Here is a 19,732-nt window from a genome sequence, read left to right on the forward strand (position 1 = left end):
GTAGTTAAGGGGATGATTTGGGGATAAATTTTTGTGTAGGTAGCACTAAGAGAACTCACAAGTGAGAGTTGAGGGATAAGAAGTGAGAAAAAATTAAATTTGTAGCTTGACTGACTAGAAGAGTGCTGTTGAATAAGATGGGAAACATAGGGAGGTGCAAGTTTTTTTGGTAAAATTTTATTTCCAAATTTCTAAAAGGAACTAGAAAACATTAAAAAAGATTACTGACAAATTTGTATCATATTCCTTGAAAATACTTACAAATTAAACAAAAGCGATGACCTTTCAATATTCCATGTTCTCAAGCTATTCAACTCTCTCTTTCTCCCTTTCTCTCTCCCTTTCTCTCTCTCCCCACCCACAAACATACACAACTAAATTTTTCTCATTGACAGCCCACTACTTGCAAACTTAACATCACAATCTTGACTCTCATAATAGCTTGTGATCCCCAAAAAGAATACAGTTACATGTTTGGTATGAGAAGAGAGTAAAATCAAAATCCAAAAAAAGAAGATATAGAGAAGGCAACATGAAAAACAGAGAGGTTTACCTACTCTATTCCCAGTTAAGAATTGCTATGCAGAAAAACCAAGGGGTCTCTATGTTAATCATTAGAATTCACTCTGGGTATTTCTTCAATATCAATGTAAAAATTCACAGTGACACGTTTTACTCCGTGTAAAGATATTATTTCCACAAGGAGCACAGCAGAGATCCTCAGCAAATTTGCATCCAGTCTACTCTTGGCCAACATTTTAGCACACTGAATATAGTGAGGGCTAAGTGGTGAATAATCTCTTATGTAAATGTTTGGTGGGGTTTTGCATTGCAACCAATAACTCCTTCAAAAATAGCCTACAGAAATCAAAGGTACTCACTCTGAAATTCTTTGATGTTTGTAGAGTGTTCATGTTTCCTTCCTAATTCCTCTGAAGATGCACTGTCAGTTCTTAATCAATAAATGAAACTAAATTTTGTTTTTCAATCATCGAGTGCAACTGACCTTTTGTTTGCAATTTTCAACATTATCCCATGTGCTCTGACTGCAGCATATTATCTGTTGGATACTAACTAGTTGGTTCATAGGGTTGTTGCTATATTTAATTAGGTAAACTTAATCAACTCATTTATTTTGGTATAAACCTGTGGCTACCCTCTGGATAATATTGTTGGTTCATGCAAAAGTATAAAGAAAGCTATCTATGAAAAAGCAGATTGCTTCACTGGAAAAAAAAGTTAGAAATGTTGTACAAAATATGTTCACTTTATAAAAATGCTTAAAACTTGTTTTAGTTTTTCATTGCTCTATAAGATGAAACCTTTTTACTTTATACATGCTACTTAATTATTAGATCACAAACTTTCCCCCAATAGTTTGCAAATTAAGAAGCATATATTCTTAATTTCTTTTTCAAAACACTGCTTTGTACTCCAGCAGGGGGAGATTTAGTAGAAGCCCCATATAAAGAAAGTATATACAAGAAATTTTAGAAAAATTATGATGGTTGTATATTGGTAAATAAATGAAAAATCTATTCTCCTTGCCATTTTTTATCACTTATATAATATGCTTGCTTGTTTGCTAAATTTAGTATTGATTATTTCTTATCACTTAATAAATATATTTATTTTTATTTAATCAAAGGTTATTAAAGTTATTTAAACTTTTAACTAATTCTCTTTTTCTTTTTTCTCTCCCCAGAAAGGATGGCATAATGAATCCAGTCTGTTAAATTTCCTCTTCTCAATTTTAAACTTTGGTTGCTTAAGACTGAAGCAATTATGGTGAACCTGAGGAAGGCAGTGCACTCGTTCCTGTAAGGATGTTATTACCTATTATTTTTTTAAAATAACTTTTCATAGTAGTTTGCTCAAAAATGTTAAAAAGGTTTTTATATGATTATTCAGCTATATTTGCCTCAATCTGTATAAATGACTTGCATTCCAATAGACTAATATTACTGGTGTTTTCTATTCAAAAACAATAAATGGGAAAAAAACCAATAACTTGAACTCCAATTAAACACAACCACTCATATGTTCAAACAAGTAATATCATTCAAAAATAATTCTGATACTTGTGGTTCCTTTCTGTATGGTTAAAATGTAGAAATAAGAAAGGTTCTTTCCTCTTCCTTCCTGCATGAACTAAACAGCCAAGAGAATAAATGTCTTTACAAGTCTCTGGTTCTATGAAAAATAGTTAAGGTTGCAAAAGAATGAGCGAGAGGTCAGGGAATAGGGGCTGGAGGATGTAGCTGGACAGGATGTAGCCTTGAAACAATGAACCAGTAGTTAAAGTCAATAGAACATAACATAAAAGTGATAAGGAAAGCGTTGAATTCAAGCACTAAGCAATTCAAAACATGATCTAATCCAGGTATATCTTCTTTTTAACTTAGTAAAAGGTTGGGTTGCTTTCTTCTAAACCTACTCTTTGAGGAATGGGGTCATGGAAAACAAGATCCAGGGCTCTGTAAACTCTGATCAGTACAACTGAGAAGCCTTGAATCACCTTGCTCCTGCACAATCTCCTCTGTGATTTCTATAAAAGTGCTCACTGAGGAAACAGTTTACAGAGCAGTGTAGATAAAAAGTACATCAGCACTGGATCCTCTGCAATATGCACCATTATAGCCCATCTTGGATGTCATTGTATATTGTAGTGATGATAGTCTCAAGGATACGTGGTTCCAAGAAAACTAGAGCAGAGAGGAAAAGGAAAGGGTGAAGGACAGTGATAAAGAAGGGAAAAAAAGAGCCAGGTCTGGGAAAATGAAAGGACAACTTAGTATATAGGCCTTGATCCATATACCAAATGCAGGGCTACCTTAAAGAGTACCAAATTATTCTATGGAATTAAAGAATTCACATAGAAGTTTTTCCATTACATTAAGAGAAACAAGGGATCATTCATCTCTTCTAATAATGCCCGTTGTCATATGCCATGCAAAAACTCAGTAGATTTAAAATGTACTCAGACTTTTAAATCAAATTATAATTTTGTTTATCGACTAAAAATGTCAGATATTTTCATTCAAAACTTAGTAGCAATTAATAAGTTATTTCAATTGTTCAGATAGAAATTGTGATTTTTGTGCACGTATTTTATGAGACTTCTGTGGCCTTAATAGCAATCAGCATAAGCTTTAGAAACAAGACCTAGATTACTCCTCTTCTGTAAAAGGACTGTATGTTTTTCACTGAACATGTAAATGTTACAAATTAGGTTTAATTAGAATACAGCCAATTCTTGATTATAATACTGTAGAAAATAGGACTGACTGCAGTAAAAATCATACTAATTTGCTCATAAGTAGTGCTCAATAGGAATTTATTAAATTGAATTGAATTGAAACCAGGAAACTGAAGTAAAAACTCTGTCAGGATTTTTCCCAACACCATTACTTTATTTAATAATTCACAAAAGATATATTTAGATTCTACAAGCTTCCTCAATAATTCAGTATTTGTTTCATGGACTCTTTAATAAAAAGTAAAAATATATTTGACCAGCAGAGGTAGGCAAGATGAATGTTTTAAGTGGTTTTCTACCCCAAAGTTCTAAGATACTCAAATCATAAAATTCATAATTGGACATAGTTTTTCGTGTACTTTTGTTATATACAATTTTATTTTGTATTCTTCTACTATTTTTACAGAAATGTGAAAGGATTTAGATGTTTTCACAATTTACTGAGAAAATTTGAAGTTGCATTGCATATCCTGTTAGGACCATATTATCTAGGCTTAAGAATAAATATATTTGTAATTCTGCAACTGAAAATTGAAGATGCAGCATATCACTGTGAGCATAAAGTCTTGTGGGACTACTTGAAATGATCATCAACTAATTTAAACCAGAATTTTTTTTTAATTTCAGAAGAACATGTTTTTCAACAGCTAGGCCAGAAAAGACCTTGGATTTAAAATTACTATCTGAGCCAGTTCTGCATAAATAAGTACCTACTTAAAGTAAAACCAGGACTTAAATTCTTGACAAATTTTGAAGTACATTTAGGGTATAGCTACCACAAAATACTTCTGTTTAACTTTGAAGGCAGAAAGAAGGTAAGCTCCAACATTTACTGAGGGCCTATTATGACAAAAGTATTATTTTGAGACTTTACATTTATCATTTAATTTTCACAACAATAATGTGATCATCCTCATTGTAAAGATGAGGAAATTGATCTTCTGAGAGGTTAAGTGACTGGTCAAAAAAAATCATTTAGGTCAAGTAGCCAGGACATTAGCCACATGCCAAATACAACAAATACAGTGACAGAGTAATCAAAGCTGAAAGCAAATACCTTGCTTCTATTTATTTGGTTCTTTATTTCAATAATTTCTATTCACTTTAATCACAAATTAATTATGATACAGATTTTTTGAATCACATATTATTTTAGCTTATTTTTTATGTCTCAGGAAAAAAGAATACATCCAGCATTGGAAAGAATTTAATGATTACTTCTCATGATTTGAAGAAAATTACTATGTATGTCTCCCACCGACATGATGCTTAGGATATCAGGCAGCTTTGACTAATGAGGAAGTAGTTTTAAGCTAAATGTCCGAAGTACTTGTAGAATGAGAAAGTCAAAATATTTTCATGATTTCTTCATTACGTTAAAATACATAAAGTATATTAACAAGGTATTAAGAGAAATAATTTTTAAATGTGGTAGAAAATTATTATAATATTTTACTTAAGTTTAAATAAGGCCAATAATTTTTCAGGTTCAGTGTTCCAGGTCTGGTTCAGAAAGTATGGTGTGTGTGTGTGTGTGTGTGTGTGTGTGTGTGTGTGTATACTATTATAGATACAATTATGATAATCATAATCATCTAGTGTTACTACTGCAAGTTTCTCTGATGATTGATAATAAGTGATAGTCAATCTAACCACACATATATTTTCCCTGTAGAAATAATATTTTTAGCTCAAAGAACAAGTGAATGAGATAATGAAATCAAAACTTTTACATGGAGAACTCATAGACTCTGGATTTTGTAATGTCATGTGTTCCATCCCCCATGCAATTTTCTTGCATAGAGAATTGGTTAGCACATATTGTACCAGTAGAGGAAATTTTCTTCTCTATAAATAATATCAGGGTTTAACAACTAGTACATCTAGTATAGTTGTTGCTTAGTATTCATTAAATAACTATTACTGAACATAGAATACACATAAGACAGTCATTCACAGATAATTCTTGCTTTTAAGCAGGAAATATTGAATATACTTATCTTTCTTGTTTATCTTATTAAGGAAAATAAATATTAGTTTCATGAGACAATTTAGGGACTTACATTAATGTATGAAACCTGAATAAATCTCATATCACCATCAGGGGAAATTAATTTGGAATGTACAAAACATAACCACGTCTGTCTCTTTTGCATTAGTCTGCCACTTGGCCTGAAATTCCTACCAGTAAAAATCTACATAAGTACCATCATGAGAGGTGTACATTTTAAATGACTTAAGAGATTTCTTTTCCAGCATAGGAAAACAGCAAACCCACAAGAGTTAATTATCACCACAAATCATTTTCTAACCTAGAACAACACCAGAAAACATAGGACAGAAATGGGGAGAGTGTCAGGTAGAAGGAAAATTTACAGGACAGATATTAAGAAATTATGGGCCAGCATAAAGTCACTTAGCAAGTCAAACAATACTGTGGTTTCAGATTGAGTGTAGAGAGTAAAAGTCTAAAACACAGGCTTTGAATTCAACGGGACTTGAGTACGGACCCTGCCCCTGCTACTTACTGCCTATATTTCCTTGAGAAAGTTACTTAACTTCTCTGAACCTCAGTCTCTCCTTATACATAATAGATATAAATCAGTACTGACTTCATGAGGATGCTATATGAGATCAAATGAGATTATACACATATATTTCAGTAAACTAAGTGCCTGACTCATATTAAGCATTCAATAAAAGTATTTGGGGGAGAGAAAGAAGGATACTGAGGTTTAATTGAGAGTAGGAATGATGATGATGATAATAATGATTGTTAAAGGAAAAGCAGTTGATTTATATAAGTAATTTATTAGGTACAAGCAATATAATATATACCTGATTATTTTTTTCTTAATTTTCAGTGTGCACCTGATTGGCCTATTGGTTTGGCAATGTGATATTTCTGTGAGCCCAGTAGCAGCCATAGTAACTGACATTTTCAATACCTCCGATGGTGGACGCTTCAAATTCCCAGACGGGGTACAAAACTGGCCAGCACTTTCAATCGTCATAATAATAATCTTGACAATAGGTGGCAACATTCTCGTTATCATGGCAGTAAGCTTGGAAAAGAAACTGCACAATGCCACCAATTATTTCTTAATGTCCCTAGCCATTGCTGATATGCTAGTGGGACTACTTGTCATGCCACTGTCTCTGCTTGCAATCCTTTATGGTAAGTACAAATTTATTAGTATTTTGATCTCAGATCATGTCATAAATCTGTGGCAGGTATCGTAAAAAATCAGAAAGTTAATTATTCTACTTGTATCATTTGGAAAATAAACAGAAAAGAAAATTGTGTGACAGAAGAAATTGGATGTGTGTATATTTATTAAATAAATCAGTAGCAGACTCTTGAAAAAGCAAAACAAATGTTTTATAATATATTAAAATCATATATAGATACTCTATTGCTCAGTGTCATTTGTAAACAATGACAATTGCCTTCCAATATACAGATTGTGACAGTGAAAGAAACATGTGCCTACCCCTAGGTTCTGGGCAGTACACATACCTAGTACCAGCTTTTATACAAAGAAGATGAAAGAAGTTCATCATCTTCATTTTTTTTAGCATCTTTATTGGAGTATAATTGATTTACAATGGTGTGTTAGTTTCTGCTGTATAACAAAGTGAATCAGATATATGTATAATGTATCCCCATATCCCCTCCCTCTTGTGTCTCCCTCCCACTCTCCCTATCTCACCCCTCTAGGTGGTCAAAAAGCACTGAGCTGATCTTCCTGTGCTATGCAGCTGCTTCCCACTAGCTTTCTATTTTACATGTGGTAGATATATACATGTAAAATAGATAGTTATCTATTTTACATGTATACATGTCAATACTACTCTCACTTCGCCCCAGCTTACCCTTCTCCCTCACTGTGTCCTCAAGTCCATTCACTACATCTGTGTCTTTATTCCTGTCCTGCCCCTAGGTTCATCAGAACTTTTTGTTTTTTTAGGTTCCATATATATGTGTTAGGATACGGTATTTGTTTTTCTCTTTCTGACTTACTTCACTCTGTATGACAGACTCTAGGTCCATTCAACTCACTACAAATAACTCAATTTTGTTCCTTTTTATGGCTGAGTAATATTCCATTGTATATATGTGTCACATCTTCTTTATCCATTCATCTGTTGATGGATACTTAGGTTACTTCCATGTCCTGGCTATTGTAAATAGAACTGCATGAACATTGTGGTACATGACACTTTTTTGAATTATGGTTTTCTGAGGGTATACGCCCAGTAGTGGGATTGCTGGGTCATATGCTAGTTCTATTTTTAGATTTCTAAGGAACCCCCATACTGTTCTCCATAGTGGCTGTATCAATTTACATTCCCACCAACAGTGCAAGAATGTTCCCTTTTCTCCACACCCTCTCCAGCATTTATTGTTTCTAGATTTTTTGATGATGGCCATTCTGACTGGTATGAGGTGATACCTCATTGTAGTTTTGACTTACATTTCTCTAATGATTAGTAATGCTGAGTATCCTTGCATGTGTTTGTTGGTAATCTGTACATCTTCTTTGGAGAAATGCCTATTTAGGTCTTCTGCCCATTTTTGGATTGGGTTGTTTTTTGATATTGAGCTGCATGAGCTGACTGTATATTTTGGAGATTAATCCTTTGTCAGTTGCTTCACCTGCAAATATTTTCTCCCATTCTGACAGTTGCCTTTTCATCTTGTTTATGGTTTCCTTTGCTGTGCAAAAGCTTTTAGGTTTCCTTAGGTCCCATTAGTATATTTTTGTTTATATTTCCATTTCTCAATGGATCTTGCTGTGATTTACGTCATAGAGTGTTCTGCCTAATGTTTTCCTCTAAGAGTTTTATAGTGTCTGTCCTTACATTTAGGTCTTTAATCCATTTTGAGTTTATTTTTGTATACGGTCTTAGTAAGTGTTCTAATATCATTCTTTAACATGTAGCTGTCCAGTTTTCCCAGTGCCACTTATTGAAGACACTGTCTTTTCTCCATTGTATATTCTTGCCTCCTTTAACAAAGATAAGGTGGCCATATGTGCGTGGGTTTATCTCTGGGAGGTCTATCCTGTTCCATTGATCTATATTTCTGTTTTTGTGCCAGTACCATACTGTCTTGATTACTGTAGCTTTGTAGTATAGTCTGAAGTGTGGGAGCCTGATTCCTCCAGCTCCGTTTTTCTTTCCCAAGATTGCTTTGCCTATTAGGGGTCTTTTGTGTTTCCATACAAATTGTAAAATTTTTGTTCCAGTTCTGTGAAAAATGCCATTGGTAATTTGATAGGGATTGCACTGAATCTGTAGATTGCTTTGGGTAGTATGGTCATTTTCACAATGTTGATTCTTCCAATCCAAGAACATGGTATATCTCTCCACTTGTTTGTATCATCTTTGATTTTTTCATCAGTGTCTTATACTTTTCTGCATACAGGTCTTTTGCCACCTTAGGTAGGTTTATTCCTAGGTATTTTATTCTTTTTGTTGCAAGAGTAAATGTGAGTGTTTCCCTCATTTTCTCTTTCAGATTTTTCATCATTAGTGTATAGGAAGGCAACAGATTTCTGTGCATTAATTTTGTATCCTGCTACTTTACCAAATTCATTGATTAGCTCTAGTAGTTTTCTGGTAGCATCTTAGGATTCTCTATGTATAGTATCATATAAACTGCAAACAGTGACAGTTTTACTTCTTTTCCAACTTGGATTCCTTTTATTTCTTTTTCTTCTCTGAGTGTTGTGGCTAAAACTTCCAAAACTATGATGAATAATAGCAGTGAGAGCAGGCAACCTTGTCTTGTTCCTGATCTTAGAGGAAATGGTTTCAGTTTTTCACCTTTGAGAACAATGTTGGCTGTGGGTTTGTCATATATGGGCTTTATTATGTTAAGGTAAGTTCCCTCTATGTCTACTTTCTGGAGAGTTTTTATCATAAATGGGTGTTGAATTTTGTCAAAAACTTTTTCTGCATCTACCGAGATTATCATATGGTTTTTATCCTTCAATTTGTTAATACGGTGTATCACATTGATTGAATTGTGTATAATGAAGAATCCTTGCATTCCTGGATAAACTCCACTTGATCATGGTGTATGATCCTTTTAATGTGCTGTTGGATTCTTTTTGCTAGTATTTTGTTGAGGATTTTTGCATCTATGTACATCAGTGATGTTGACCTGTAGCTTTCATTTTTTATGGCATCTTTGTCTGGTTTTGGTATCAGGGTGATGGTGGCCTCATAGAATGAGTTTGGGAGTGTTCCTTCCTCCGCAACTTTTTGGAAGAGTCTGAGAAGTAGGTGTTCGCTCTTCTCTAAATGCTTGATAGAATTCTCCTGTGAAGCCATCTGGTCCTGGGCTTTTGTTTGTTGGAAGATTTTTAATCACAGTCTCAATTTCAGTGCTTGTGATTGGTCTGTTTATATTTTCTGTTTCTTCCTGGTTCAGTCTCAGAATGTTGTGTTTTTCTAAGAATTTTTCCATTTCCTCCAGGTTGTGCATTTTTTTGGCATATAATTGCTTGTAGCAATCTCTCATGATCCTTTATATTTCTGCAGTGTCAGTTGTTACTTCTCCTTTTTCAGTTCTAATTCTGTTGATTTGAGTCTTCTCCCATTTTTTCTTGATGAGTCTGGTTGTTTATCAGTTTTGTTTATCTTCTCAAAGAACAAGCTTTTGGTTTTATTGATCTTTGCTATTGTTTCCTTCATTTCTTTTACATTTATTTCTGATCTGATCTTTATGATTTCTTTCCTTCTGCTAACTTTGGAGTTTTTTGTTCTTCTTTCTCTAATTGCTTTAGGTGTAAGGTTAGGTTGTTTCTTTGAGATGTTTCTTGTTTCTTGAGGTAGGATTGTATTGCTATAAACATCCCTCTTAGAACTGCTTTTGCTGCATCTCATAGGTTTTGGGTCACCGTGTTTTCATTGTCATTTGTTTCTAGGTATTTTTTGATTTCTTCTTTGATTTCTTCAGTGATCTCTTGGTTATTTAGTAGCATACTGTTTAGACTCCACGTGTTTGTATTTTTTACAGTTTTTTTTCCTGTAATTGATATCTAGTCTCATAGCATTGTGGTTGGAAAAGATGCTTGATATGATTTCAATTTTCTTAAATTTACCAAGGCTTGATTTGTGACCCAAGATATAATCTTTCCTGGAGAATGTTCCATAAGCACTTGAGAAGAAAGTATATTCTGTTGTTTTTGGATGGAATGTCCTATAAATATCAATTAAGTCTATCTTGTTTAATGTGTCATTTAAAGCTTGTGCTTCCTTATTTATTTTCATTTTGGATAATCTGTCCATTGATGAAAGTGGGGTGTTAAAGTCCCCTACTATTATTGTGTTACTGTTGATTTCCCATTTTATGGCTTTTAGCATTGCCTTATGAATTGAGGTACTCCTATGTTGGGTGCATAAATATTTACAATTCTATATCTTCTTGGATTGATCCCTTGATCATTATGTAGTGTCCTTCTTTGTCTCTTGTAATAGTCTTTATTTTAAAGTCTATTTTGTCTGATATAAGAATTGCTACTCCAGTCTTCTTTTGATTTCCATTTGCATGGAATATCTTTTTCCATCCCCTCACTTTCAGTCTGTATGTGTACCCAAGTCTGAAGTGAGTCCCTTGTAGACAGCTTATATACGAGTCTTGTTTTGTATCCATTCAGCCAGTCTATATCGTTTGGTTGGAGCATTTAAACCATTTACATTTAAGGTAATTATTGATATGTATGTTCCTATTACCATTTTCTTAATTGTTTTGGGTTTGTTTTTGTAGGTCTTTTCCTTCTCTTGTGTTTCCTGCCTAGAGAAATTCCTTTAGCATTTGTTGTAAAGCCAATTTGGTGGTGCTGAATTCTCTTAACTTTTGCTTGTCTTTAATGATTTTAATTTCTCCATCAAATCTGAACAAGATCCTTGGTGGGTAGAGTAATCTTGGTTGTAGGTTTTTCCCTTTTGTCACTTTAACTATGGCCTGCCACTCCTTTCTGGCTTGCAGAGTTTCTGCTGAAAGTTCAGCTGTTAACCTTATGGGAATTCTCCTGTATATTATTTGTTGTTTTTCCCTTGCTGCTTTGAAAATTTTTTCTTTGTACTTAATTTTTGATAGTTTGATTAATATGTATCTTGGCATGTTTCTCCTTGGATTTATCCTGTATGGGATTCTCTGTGCTTCCTGGACGTGATTGACTGTTTCCTTTCCCATGTCAGGGAAGTTTTCAACTATAATCTCTTCAAATATTTTCTCAGTCCCTTTTTTTCTCTTTTCTTCTGGAACCCCTATGATTTGAATGTTGATGCCTTTAATATTGTCCCAGAAGTCTCTGAGACTATCCTCAATTCTTTTCATTCTTTTTTCTTTATTCTGCTCTGCAGTAGTTATTTCCACTTTTTTATCTTCCAGGTCACTTATCCGTTCTTCTACCTCATTTATTCTGCTATTGATTCCTTCTAGAGAATTTTTAATTTCATTTACTGTGTTGTTCATCATTGTTTCGTCTTTAGTTCTTCTAGGTCCTTGTTAAACGTTGCTTGTATTTTCTCCATTCTATTTCCAAGACTTTGGATCATCTTTACTATCATTACTCTGAATTCTTTTTCAGGTAGACTGCCTATTTCCTCTTCATTTGTTTGGTCTATTGGGTTTTTACCTTGCTCCTTCATGCTGCATATTTCTCTGTCTTCTCATTTTGTTTAAAATACTGTGTTTGGGGTCTCTTTTTTGCAGGCTCCAGGTTCATAGTTCCCACTGTTTTTGTTGTCTGCCCCCAGTGGGTGAGGTTGTTTCAGTGGCTTGTGTAGGCTTCCTGGTGGAGGGGACTGGTGCCTGTGTTCTGGTGGGTGGGGCTGGATCTTGTCTTTCTGGTGGTCAGGGCTGCATCTGGCAGTGTGTTTTGGGGTGTCTTTGAACTTAGTATGATTTTAGGCAGCCTCTTTGCTAATGGGTGTGGTTGTGTTCCTGTCTTGCTAGTTTTTTGGCATGGCGCATAAAGCACTGGAGCTTGCTGGCCCTTGGGGTGAGCTGGGTCTTAGTGTTGAGATGGAGACCTCTGGGAGAACTCTCGCCAACTGATATTATGTGGGGCTGGGACGTCTCTGGTGGTCCAATGCCCTGAACTCGTCTGTCCCCCCTCAGAGGCTCAGGCCTGACACCAGGCCAGACCACCAAGACCCTGTCAGACACACAGCTCAGAAGAAAAGGGAGAAAAAAAGAAAAAAATAATAATAAATAAATAAATAAATAATTATTAAAATAAAATAATAATTTAAAAAAAGAGAGCAACCTAACCACTAAGCAAATCCACCAATGATAACAAGCACTCAGAACTATACTACGATAAACATAAGAAATCAGAAACAAATCAGTCACAGCCAGCAAACCCCAAGTCTACAATTGCTCCCAAAGTCCACCGCCTCGATTTTGGGATGATTCATTGTCCATTCAGGTATTCCACAGATGCAGGGTACATCAAGTTGATTGTGGAGATTTAATCCACTGCTCCTGAGGTTGTACAGAGAAATTTTCCTTTCTCTTCTTTGTTCGCACAGCTCCTGGGGTTTAGCTTTGGTTTTGGCTCCACCTCTGCATGTAGGTCGCCCTCAGCATCTGTTCTGGCCCAGACAGGACGGGGTTAAAGCAGCAGCCTATTAGGGGGCTCTGGCTCACTCATGCTGGGGGGGTGGGAGGGGTACAGTAGTTATAATTGGAATGTTGGGCAAGCCTGTGGCAGCAGAGGCTGACATGATGTTGCAACAGCCTGAGGCATACCGTGTGTTCTCCCAGGGAAGTTCTCCTTGGATCAGAGGACCCTGGCAGTGGTGGGCTGCACAGGCTCCCAGGGGGCTATGGATAGTGACCTGTGTTTGTACACAGGATTCTTGTTCACTGCAGCAGCAGCATTAACGTTTCATGCTGGTCTCTGGGGTCCAAGCTGATACCCACGGCTTGCACCTGTCTCTGGAGCTCATTTAGGTGGTGCTCTGCCTTCTGTGGGCAGAAAGGGAAAGAATCCCCTCTCCTCGCACATCCTGAAACAATGAATGGTCTTTTGCCTCTTAGGCAGGTCCAGACTTTTTCCCGGACTCCCTCCCGGCTAGCTGTGGTGCACTAGCCCCCTTCAGGCTGTCTTCATGCAGCAAACCCCCGTCCTCTCCCTGGGATCTGACCTCCGAAACCTGAGCCTCAGCTCCCAGCCCCCACCCGCCCCAGCGGGTGAGCAGACAAGCCTCTCAGTCTGGTGTATGTTGGTCAGCACCGATCCTCTGTGCAGGAATCTCTCCACTTTGCCCTCTGCACCCCTGTTGCTGTGCTCTCCTCCATGGCTCCAAAGCTTCCCCCTGCCCACCCCCTGTGTCTCCCAGTGAAGGGGCTTCCTAGTGTGTGGAAGCTTTTCCTCCTTCACAGCTCCCTGCCAGAGGTGCAGGTCCCATCCCTATTCTTTTGTCTCTGTTTTTTCTTTTTTCTTTTGCCCTACCCAGGTACACGGGGAGTTTCTTGCCTTTTGGGAAGTCTGAGGTCTTCTGCCAGCGTTCAGTAGGTGTTCTGTAGGACATGTTCCACATGTAGATGTATTTTTGATGTATCTGTGGGGAGGAAGGTGATCTCCTCGTCTTACTCCTCTGCCATCTTGAAGGTCCCCAAGGCTCATCATCTTTAAAAACATATTTTAAGTAATCTTCTTAAATATTGACAAACTAAGTGCTTGGCACATAATAAGCACTCAATAACAGCTATTCTTCTTCCTAGAGTCTATAATTCATGTTTTTAAAAGGAGACAGTGATAAAAATTAATTACTAATTATATAAGTTCAAGGTCATATTATCACAATAAAAATTCAAGCATTGAAAGTTTTGATATATGACTTTAGAGAGCTTTTAATTTTTCTTTTGGTTTTCTGCCATATCTTTGCCATATTCGTTTTAACCTAACTTTTGTTTCTAGCTAATATTTATTAAGAACAATCAAAACCACTTATACTACACTGCAAAGTTTCTTTCCTAGGGAGTTGGAGAACCCAGTTTGAATTTCATTGCCGATATGCTCATCTCACAAGGCAGTGAAATAGATTCCCTTTTCCCTGGAGTGTATAATGGAATTAGACTGGAAGGACTAATACTGAAAGTGTATCTAGTTCTCAAGTCCTAAAGGAAGATTACTGCATCTAGAAAATAATCTCTCATGGAACTTACAAATTAATTATCCTGTTCTAAATACACAGTGGTAATAAATTGTCTCAATAGGCATTTTATAGTGTTCTCAGGAAATATGCTTTCCTTATATTTACTGAGTTTGAATGATGCATTAATTTCAAAGTATAAGTATTTTACCTTCACTGTGAGCATTTTACCACACTATAGCTCCAAATTATGTAAGAAAAGGTCACTGGAATGAATGTGCTTTAGAAGGTATACTTTGTCTTGTGGTGTCTATTTCATTTTGCCAGTTTCTCCCTTAAAAATATATGAGTGGTCAAAAAATGGCATCAGCCTAAATCCAAATGTCCTAACACATCCATCACCACACCCCCAAGCAATAAAGAACAACAAAAACAAATAAAACTACACAATACCACCACCTAATTTGGAGAACATTCAAATTCCAAATTATCTGTAAGCAGAAAATAAATAAGAGATCACAATGAGCTCTCTATTAGGCTCCCGCCATGTGCTGTTGTGAAGAGGAAGGGCAGTCCAGTAAACACTAGATGAAAGAGAGAGGAGGAAAGCTAGTAGGAAGCCTAAGATTGATCTAAAATCATCATAAGAAAGAAAGTCTACCCCAAGTATGAAAATTCTGAGAAACTTCTCTGGAAGCTCATCCTTTAGAGAATTGACTTAGAAGTGTACATAGGACTCAAGAAAGCAATGTTGGAGAGGAACTCTTTGGAGGTAGAAAAGGGTTAAAAGGGAGAGGTGACTTTTGAAAAAAAATGCACAGTGAAGGTAAAAAGAAACAAGAGGGGAAATTTCATCAACTTACAAGACAAAAAAATGTCAACATGTAAGAACCCATCAACCCTCCCCCCACTGCCCTCCACTGTACCCCAAAAGTCCTCCAATAAAGAAATCATACTTTGTTACATGAAGAGAAAAGGGTGCTCCAGAGCTTGGAATCTTGGAAACTACCCACAAACCACTAGCCATGAAAACCACCCACAAACTGCTAGCCATGTTCATACAAATTCAAAGATGCAACCAACTTTCATCTATACCAAGCTACTATAAAAAGAAAGCAGAACATGAGAATAAAAAAAGCCATTTGATGAAAGTTCCCACAAATAAAGAATGATCAAAAAACAAAAAAGCTGTAGCAAAATACTTCAAGATAAACTAAATTCTCTCAAACATTTAAAGATATATCTATTAAAAAAAAAAACCTTGAAGTAGAAATCTAAAAACTAAGAAAAGAAATGGATAAAAAAATTGGTCAACATAAAGCAAAAGTTGATTGAACCCAGGAGAATAAAATAGGAGAAAAAGATAAAATCATATTGGAATGAACATTAAATTAAAAGTGCCTAAAGAAGAATAGATTAATATGAAAACTTAATAAGGGGCACTAAAGAAAAACACGGAAACAACAGAAAGAATGAAAATGAGATGAAGAAAGAAGTAAAAGAGGTCAAAAAGAAAGTGTTTGAGATGGAAGACCATCAAATAAAAGAGCCAATGTGTGTATAATGAGAATCCTTGAAAAGAAAAAAATATAATGGAACAGAATTAATATTTAGAACTATAATCCTGGAAGTTTTCCAGAAATAAAAGAGGGTCTCAATGTACATATTGATAGGGCCAACCCAGTACCAAAAATTTGACCTGGAACAGTCAACTCTGAGATATATCTGAGACATTAGGTGTTAAATAGAAAGAAAAATCTTCAGGAAAAAATAATTTACAAAAGCAAGAGAATTAGACTGGCTTCATAATTTTAAAAAATAACAAAACAAAGCAACACTGAAGCAATATTTTTATAAAAGTCAACCTCTTATATGATATTCTTTCAAAAGTAAATCTATGAAGACAGAAAACAGATCATTAGTTTCCAGGGTCTGAACATGCAATGCTGACTCCAAAGGGGCATTTACTTTGGTAGTATGGAACTGTTCTATATCTTGATGGTGGTAGTGGTTGTATATATATTTCTCAAATTTTAAAAACTATATATTCTAGTATGTAGTTTTAAAAGGGTGAATTTTACTGTATGTAAGTTATACCTGAAATTTAAAAAAGAAAAATACTCAAAGTTTCAAATCAAGATTTTGTATCCAGACAAGTTGGCCATCAAGCTGTAAAAAGTTTAATATTTTTTAAACCCAGAGAATTCTGAACCCATAAGCCCTTCTTAAGAAATTGAATAATGGATAAGATTCATCTAACAAAGGGATGATTGGGAACTTTTCCTCAAAAAGATGGATCATGAGTGTTTAATATATTTAATTTTAGAGCTAAGACAGAAATAAAGGTGGTATAAGGGCATAAGAATACTATCATATCTTATATGATATATATTATTTGTTATATAGTCTAACAACTTAGAAGCAATGCACCTAAAAATTGGGAAGAAAAGAGAAAGGGAAAGAGAAAGAAGAAAGTAGAATAATTTCAATGATTTTTCTATAAACAAAAGATGGGTGTTAATTTATATGACTCCAAAAAATGGCAAGCCAGAAAAACTAGATTTCATAAGAAAACAGAGGTCTAAGAGTATTAAACAGGATGTAAAGAAAACATGATATAAACATGATATAAGGTTAACCACTAGAACAAAAAGACAAACCTATCTAAAACCAAAAGAAATGCAATTAATAGAAGAGTAAAAAAAAAAGTCAAGTAGAGGAAGAAACACAAGAAAATAAAACAATACTCTCAACATTGTACCATGACACAATAACAGAGTTGAAAACAAACATACCAGTAATAGCAATACACTTGTATGAACCTAACTTACCATTAAAAATAAAAGATTTTCAAGTTGGCTTACAACAAATTACCCAACTATACTCTCTATATTTAGTGGAACTCATAATCCAGTGAATCACAATGGTTAAAATAAAGGGATGGGCAAAGGTATAGTAAGCAAATAGAAACACTAAGAAAACAGAAATTGTGATGTTGATATCTGACAAAGTAAATTTTAAATAAAAAATTAAAAAACCAGTAAGAGTAAAAAAAAATGATGCTTTTTTTCCCAAAAAGGATGTTAATTATGATTAAAAGCTGTAATTAACAAGTATATAGCAGTTAAGAATATCTATGCCCCCAATAACACAGCAATGCTCTTTTAAAAGCAAAAACTAAAGAACATGGAAGGATAAATTTATGGATACATTCTACTAATGGGAGACTTTAAATATCATACTCAGTACAAAAAAATTGGACATGTAGGTCTTATGGATGTATATTAAACTTTATACCCTTATCATAGAAAGTATATTTTCTTCACGAGTTCATGGAACACTCACAAAAATTAATTATCCATTAGGTCACAAAGAAAATGTTAGAAAAGTAAAACTATTATGAAAAATACTTTCTGATAAGAACACAATAACGCTTGAAAGTATTAACAACAAAAGTTTAAAGACCATCTGATCTTGACGTTATAACAAATTTTAAACAACTGTTGGTCAAAAGGACAAATGCAAACTGAAATTACAGACTACTTTAGAAATATGATAGAATACACACTACATATCAAAATCTATAGAAGATACTTAAGCAATGATCAAAGGAAAATTCATAGCCCTCATCACCTTTATAAGTAAAAATGAAGGTATACAAATGAATTAAATTCCTAGAAAGCAACCTTGAAAAAGAAGTGCAAAGTAACTCAAAAGAAAGCACAAAGAAACAAACTAAAGATAAAAGCAGAAATTAATTAGGTAGAGAATAGAAAAACAATATACCTAATTAATAAATCAAAATCCTGCTTTTTTAAAAAGCAACTTTTAAACAAAATAAAAGCACTAGCTAACTGAAACAAGGAAAAAGGAAGAAACAAAAATATTCAAAATAAGAAATAACAAGGAAAATAACCATTGAAGCAAAGTAAATTTTAAAAATTAGATTACTTTGTAGGTTTATATGCAAATCAATTGAGAACATAAAAAAAAAAACAGGTAGTTTCCCAGGGAAAATCAGGTTAGCAAAATTAACCTCGTTAGATATAGAAAGAAAGAGAACAATTTCAGTAGAAGAAATAAAGTTATCAAGGACCTACCACACAAAAAAAACATCAGATACAGATAGTTTCACTGGGGAATTCTTTAAAATGTTTGAAGACCATATAGTTGTAATAGTCCATAAATTGTTTAAGACCATTGAATAATTTTTTAAAAACCTTCCTAATTCTTATACAAAGCAAGCATAGGTTTAACACATAAACCAAATAAAGACAAAGCACAAAGAAGGAATATTATAGACTAACATCACTTATGACAAAAATTCTTTATAAACAATTGGCAAACAGAATCCAATGTCACATTAAAAAATATTATACGATGAACTGGGATTAATTCCAGTAACACTATGTTGGCCCAATATTAGGGAATCACTTAATAAAACATATTAATATACAATATCAACATTATTACTAATTAATATTTATTAATAGTTAAAGGTAAAAATATTATCAATATTGATACAATTATAATATTAACACAGCATTATATTTATAACATTAACATTAAAATATAATTTTTAAAGTATGTGATTTAACTCTAAAGACATTGAGTGAAAAAGGCTTTATCCTAAAACATTCTAGAAAAGCTAGAGTTAATGGAAATAAACATGATAAATAGAATCTTTCTGATTTCTTTGAATTGGTTAACAAATAGTAGAAGATAATCTTCTCATGTACCTAACATATATCCAAAATTTGCATACCTGGAGTTCATTCTCAAAATGAAACAATTTTCTTATTTGTGTAAAGGTGGTACCACATTCCTAGATAAATGATGTACTAGGCTCTAGGACATTGGTACTTAGTGTTCACCGAAACCAGATGCCACTATCTTGTAGCTCTTTATCTGACTTCTGCCTGCAGGTGAGTTTTGTTGTACCCTAACCAATGATTTTTTTTTTTTTTTTTTTTTGCGGTACACGGGCCTCTCACTGCTGTGGCCTCTCCCGTTGCGGAGCACAGGCTCCGGACGCGCAGGCTCAGCGGCCATGGCTCACGGGCCCAGCCGCTCCGCAGCATGTGGGATCTTCCCGGACCGGGGCACGAACCTGTGTCCCCTGCATCGGCAGGTGGATTCTCAACCACTGCGCCACTAGGGAAGCCCCTAACCAATGATTTTTGAACTTTGTAAATTGAATATCTTTTATTCAATTGTGTATGTGTTCCAACTTTGCTGTGTTTCTACTACTCCCCATTTTCTTACACCTCGCTGCCTTACTCACTGATTATAAACCTACCTTGTCCCTAAAAGCATTTAAGTTTGTGACAGGACTCACAGCTTGTGGGCACA

General features: G+C 34.7%; 1 protein-coding gene across 2 annotated transcripts in view; it reads left to right on the top strand.

The window, feature by feature from the left end:
• The window catches only part of HTR2C (5-hydroxytryptamine receptor 2C), a 257,668-nt gene that overhangs the window by 140,223 nt on the left and 97,713 nt on the right, over positions 1 to 19,732 (top strand). For both annotated transcript variants that reach the window (XM_027089542.1, XM_027089543.1), the window contains exons 3-4: positions 1,706 to 1,820; positions 6,124 to 6,437. In XM_027089542.1, the coding sequence (XP_026945343.1) occupies positions 1,786 to 1,820; positions 6,124 to 6,437 (349 nt within the window). In that variant the 5' untranslated portion in view covers positions 1,706 to 1,785. The remainder of the gene's footprint in view (positions 1 to 1,705; positions 1,821 to 6,123; positions 6,438 to 19,732) is intronic.

Source organism: Aethalodelphis obliquidens, unplaced genomic scaffold (assembly GCF_003676395.1).
Source record: "Aethalodelphis obliquidens isolate GAN/ISIS:26980383/991018 unplaced genomic scaffold, ASM367639v1 scaffold66, whole genome shotgun sequence".
NCBI lineage: Eukaryota > Metazoa > Chordata > Mammalia > Artiodactyla > Delphinidae > Aethalodelphis > Aethalodelphis obliquidens.